This window comes from Ailuropoda melanoleuca, chromosome 4 (genome assembly GCF_002007445.2).
Source record: "Ailuropoda melanoleuca isolate Jingjing chromosome 4, ASM200744v2, whole genome shotgun sequence".
Lineage (NCBI taxonomy): Eukaryota > Metazoa > Chordata > Mammalia > Carnivora > Ursidae > Ailuropoda > Ailuropoda melanoleuca.
Window position 1 is genome coordinate 39,162,632 of NC_048221.1, and position 5,700 is coordinate 39,168,331.

At 45.5% G+C, this 5,700-nt stretch overlaps 1 protein-coding gene across 2 annotated transcripts in view; it reads right to left on the bottom strand.

Annotated features, from left to right (window-relative positions):
• Positions 1 to 5,700, bottom strand: part of LOC100484486 (E3 ubiquitin-protein ligase PDZRN3) — a 239,639-nt gene that overhangs the window by 7,004 nt on the left and 226,935 nt on the right. For both annotated transcript variants that reach the window (XM_034658648.1, XM_034658649.1), the window contains 3 exons: positions 3,081 to 3,179; positions 1,859 to 1,921; positions 124 to 225 (listed from right to left, as the gene is read on the bottom strand). In XM_034658648.1, the coding sequence (XP_034514539.1) occupies positions 124 to 225; positions 1,859 to 1,921; positions 3,081 to 3,179 (264 nt within the window). The remainder of the gene's footprint in view (positions 1 to 123; positions 226 to 1,858; positions 1,922 to 3,080; positions 3,180 to 5,700) is intronic.

Sequence of the window (5,700 nt, forward strand, 5' to 3'; positions counted from 1 at the left end):
CAGGGTGAACAAAGTGCCTTCAAATTCAGATGCAGTACTTGGGCAGTGGTCTGCAGTGCCACGGACGCGGGTCTGTGGTTAGAGAAATACAGACGCAGCTTCACGCACAGGAAGCTGACTCACCTGGAGTTCGGGCCTTGCAATCAGTAAGGAAAAGTTCTTGTTTTCTTCACTGGTTAGGAGAGCCACAGCCTCTTCACGGTCCTGTACCTCTATCCCATTAATCTTAAACAAACAAAACCCAAAAACATAGTGAGGCAGTGGTGGAGGGGTGGGCAAGAGCATAATGAGATCATATAAAATCCTTCTCTACTGTTCCAGGCCTATGTGTGTCACACAGTCATAGCTGGAGCACAGAACTTCCATGTAGCTTGCAAAGAATGCTCATTTGCAGAGGGAAAGGCCTTGCTCAGACTGGTCTATCAGTCAGCCGTGATGGGTGTACAAGGCAACGAATGTGGAAACTATGTGAACATAAGTGGCTGAGACTACAGAAGGCAGACTGAGAAAAATCACCATGTTGTGAAGAGGGGACATCTGAGCAATTTAATCAGACATAATACTCAGGCAGGAACACAAAGGGAATATACTAAAGCATTATTATAGACATTTTCAGATAATAGGGGAGAAAAAGCAGCAGCAGGTCTCCTGTGACCATTATGGAGGTTGAGGGCAAACAAGGAAATGGCATTATAGGTGGTGTTCTGTGTGCCCAGTTTGTCACTTGAACTTCGTTAGGCAGGACAGAAAGTCTAGTGGGAGGGACTCTCACAATTGGTCTTGGAGGGATGATTGCTTCCGGGGACACAGGAATGGTCTCCCTGAGCAGGAAGGGGACCCCTTCCACACATCTCCTAAGGCCAGTGAACCAAGAGGCAACAAAGGGGGTGACCCTACCGGTTGGGGTGACTGAACCCAGTGACCAGTGGAGGCAGGTGGGGCCAGGTCCAGAACCCAGGACTTCTGTGCCCCATGGTAAAAGCTAAAGGAAAGTGACAGCACCCCCAAATGCAGGCCCACAGATGAGTCAGAGCATTAGGAATGAAGATTCGGGTTTCTCCCCCAGCCAGCGGTCCTTGAGCAGCAAGACTGGGGTTGAAATCTGGGGGGATGTAGACTGAGCCGTGGGAACAAGGGAAGACAAATGACGCACGGGGAGGTATGTCATGGCAGATACAATCACAGTGGATCAGAAATGAGAAGACAGGAGTGAGAGGAGGTAGACGCTAAGCCTTGTGGGACCCAATGGACCGAATAATCCTCTCCATTTCTCTGACATTCAAGAAGACTGTAGCTGAAACAAGCCATCTCATTTTGACTCCAAAGAGCAACAGAGCTTCAGGTAAAGAAACTATCCTTAGAAGCCCTTCTAGGGTATGGTTAAATGTCAAGTTATGAAATTTAAAAGGCTTTTCCATCACTTTTACTAAATTTGCCAAGGATGTTCCTATTTTAAGGACAAGACAAACTTGACACTCGTGGTCTAAAATTACTCCTTCAGAGCAATCTAAAATGGGAATTATTCTGGTTCACAAGGTGCAGACTATTGGTTTGACTTGGGCCAGCGGTGCTGTGCCCTTCAAAGAGAGTGAAAAGAAATGAGGTGCGTCTTCTGTAAGGTGCTGGGGCAGCTCTGTCCAGTTGTCCTTGGCCTCACCACTCTCTGGTGTGTGTTATTTTACAGGGTTTTTGCTTTCCTCATTAATTTAACCTCTAGCCTCACTACATATCCGACTTGGTGATCCTTGTTCCTTAACATCTTCTGCATTTTCAACCCTAAAGCTATTATCATCAACCATAAAATGTGCTCTTCAGTGATAGGCCAGGGGACGAGGCCTCTGGTCGAAAGCTGACCTACCTGGATAATGCGGTCTCCTTCTCGGATGCGCCCATCCTTGGCCGCGATGCTGTTAGGGTCGATCTGAAACACACATGGACAGGTCAGCTCGGAGTGGGTAACTAAGACACAGATGAAAATAAACATCAGCACTTCTCAAAAGCTTATATGCAGTCCTGCTTATCCCTACGTTTTTGTTTTGCACAGAAATAAAGAAGACTTAGTGTCATGCAAGGAGAGACAAACATGGATTGATCTGTCTCCAAGCCTTTTCCTGGGGGTGCTCTTGGATCCCTGCATGGCCACCTTGTGACAAGGCAGCGTGCGCAGACACTACTGACCTAAGGGGATGAAGAGGCACAGCTGACTTTCACCGTAGTCACAGAAATGAAAACCAACGCGCGATGCAGAGCAGGGTAAACTGCGCCCTTCGCTGTGCTCAAGAGCAGCCATACCTTATTTTACTAAATGCTTCCATTTTGGAAAATAACTTTAAAAATGAAATATAATTGAGACAAGTGGGATTAAGTATGGGCAAAATCCCCCCAAATGCAGTAGCGGTGGACCGTCTTAAGCTTGGTGCATAAAATACATCCAAAGGCGTAATTACCAAGCCTAGTAAACACATCCCTTGGCTCACCCCAAAGGGAGAGGTTTTATTTCCTGACAAATCTGAGTCTCTGTGCTTGCATAGATGGGAGTCTAGGGTAAAGTATCCATACTGAAATCAGTGGCTTTGTGTTGTCTTCTCTAAGAAGATCCAGATAGCCTCCATCTGTACTTTGCAGATGCATTTAACTTACATGAATTCAACGATATACACATTCAACCAAAAGGAGAAAGAAAGAGATAAAGAAATACTTTAAAAAGTGTAAATGATTCCATCTACCATCCCATTCAATGAACATGAGAAGGGAAATGGGAATCTGCTGTCCCCTCGGGGTTGAACACACAAAACCATGTAAACGGCTCCATTTTATGGCCGATTTGCAGGCTTCTCAAGGGTAATTTTGCCTTATATGCTTACTGACATTTGAACTTAACCCCCACGTAAAGCTGTAACTCCATGGACTGTGTGATGAAGGGGAGAAAGACATCTGTGTCTTTCGAAAGACTTCTCAATGAGCCAGAGTTAAGGCTGGTTAACACATAACAGGAAAACAACAACAACAACAAAAAACCCAAAAAACCAAAAACCTCCTCTGGTCTTGAGATGATAGTTACAGACACTCGGCCTTCATACCTCACTTATATAAATCCCAATGTCATCTTCGTCATCTGTCCGGTAACACACAGTGAGGCCCAGCTTGTCCTGGCTGTTCATTCTGTAGAGATCCACTTCCTAGACATAGAAAAGGCATTTCCGGTGAGCCTCCAGCAGGCAGGGAGAGCTGGGAGGGGTCAAAAGCTTTAAAAATATTTTGTTTCAATGATGAACTGGATTTCTTTGTATTTGATTGTGTAGAGTGGTTACTTACTAAACAAAAAGTGATTATGGACACAGGATCAATGCCCACGGCATTTCTGACCTTTCAGTCAATATAAAGTCATTTTGAAAATAGTTATTTTATTGATCCCCCAAAAGAAAAATTACCTATATTTCACTCAGTGTCAAGACTTCTGGGGTAGGGCTTTTAAAAAGCATTCTTTCAACGTCTGCCACAAACGAGAATATTTCCATACCCCAAACCATCCAGCCATTTCAGTACAAATGTTTCCAATGTGTTCAGTTAGATTATTTCACGTTGCGTTCCCTTAATATTCACAGTAATAGAACTTGCAAACAGATTACACATAAATTGATCCAAGAAAGGAGGGTAACGTGATAGCGTGCAATTAATGCTTTCCAGAACAGCTGCGATATTTACAGTCGAGAAATTAGTTTCAGCCGCTATTACTGCAAATTAAATAAGATAAAAGCAAAGTGAGCCCAAATGCGAGACACATGAGCACAGGGAACGCCACTGTATTTGCCAATTAGTCCGCACTTCAGAATGAAGTCAGAACTTTGAAAATTGTTGGAGCCTTGGGAGGAAGGTCTGGGTTTTCTGAAAGTATCAACGAGCCAAGTGGCCCTCTCCGCCACACTGCCAGCTGCCCCGGCAAGATTCTGCAGCACTAAGCCGAGGCCCATTTGAAGGGCTGCCTGAGAAGAAGGTCTCCAGCAGGTCTCTTGGTCTGGCTTTTACCGTTGACTGCTCACCAACCAGGAGGGTGGAGGTGCTGAGAGAATGGGTCTCTGAAACCACAGTCTCTGGGGACCACTTCCTCTCTCCATACTAGTCTTGGGAGGAGGATAAGGATGCAGTTGTCTTTGTGGGGAAGCTCAAAGCAGTTATGTCAAAGCAGATAGTTCCTGAACCCTCCCCTGTGAAAGGCAGGGTCCCAACACCATGGACACTTTCAAGGTAGAAGAACAGCAGGTGCAAATGTCCTGAGCCAGGAATGCCAAAGCCCTGTGTGCAAGGAAGAGAGAGGTGGGCTGAGCACACTCAGGCATGAGGCCAGACCAGGTTTGGAGAACCCCATAGGCCAGCATGAGGAGCTGGGATCTCACTTCACCATTGCGGGAACCCACGAACAAGTTCTCAGCGAGGACTGCCCTGATCTGATGGACTCTTTTCTGCAGTCTTTCTGGCTGATATATGGAATGTAATGTGGTGGTGAAGGGTTGGGCTCTGAAGACAGGCAGACCTGTGTTCAGATCCCAAATCGACCTTTTCCGAGCACCTCCATCACGGGCCTGTGGCTGTATCTAAGCCTGTCTCCATCCTGCTGCCTCAGGCTGGGTGAAGACTCCATGAGGTAAGGCACACACAGATCTTCAGCACAGTGCTCGGCCCAGAGGAAGTTAACAGGAAATGGCAGTGTAATTATTACTGCAGGTATGTTTACTCGCCTGAAGTCTCAGAACTTGCTTATAGCAGAGTGGCTATATTTCACGTGCCCCTCCCCCCAATAAGATAACTTTATTTTCCGAACATTGATATGTTAATTAATTCACTGACTTCCTAATTATAGCTTTAGCAATATGGCAAATTTTCATTAAGCAAAATCCCATTAATTTCTGATACTTTAGTTGAGTTGGATAGAAATCTCTTTCCTCATGTTTTGAGAACTAAACTAAGCACAGTAAGGGAGAAAGCATGAGTTTGAGAGTCACATTTAACTACAAGGGCCGATTCTTTCCAAATACTTTGGAGTAACCAATTTGCATACCTCACATATATTATTAGTCACACATTCTCCTCAACAACACATGCCCACATCTCTGTCTCAGGTTACACTTCCTTTGGGTCTGGGTAAAAGGAAAGACTTTCTCCGTTTTGGCCCTTCTCACAGTTAGTGTGAATCAGTGGAATTTCATGCTTGTTTTTTGGGTCCAACTGCACAACTGTAGCCAAATTCTGCCACCGAGCCCTGTGCTATCTGGCGGACGCCAGAGGGTTCGGGAACAGGTCCATGAGCAACCAAAGCAGAGAGAGAGAACAGGAAAGGTTGCAGGAAGAATAATGAGGAAGACAACAAATGTGATATTCCTTTTAACAGAAGTACAAATGGTGATATGAATTAGAGCTTTTTCTGAATAACTGGCCGCCAAGGTGAGTATCGAAGCATAAAAGCTATCACAGTTCCACTGGGCTTTATTCCAGTGCTCAAAGTGAGCTCCCACGTGGGTTTGTGAGGAGGAAGTGCAGAAATTGGAGGGGAGGGTTTAGAGACTACTATCGCATTTGGATATTGTCACAATACCCAAGAACAAGATGAGCAAGCTTGGCTTACTGACCAAAGTGTGCATTGTTCGGGCACTCTGGACTCCAGCAGCAAGCTGGATATGGGGCGAGCTATACAGAGTCCCACAC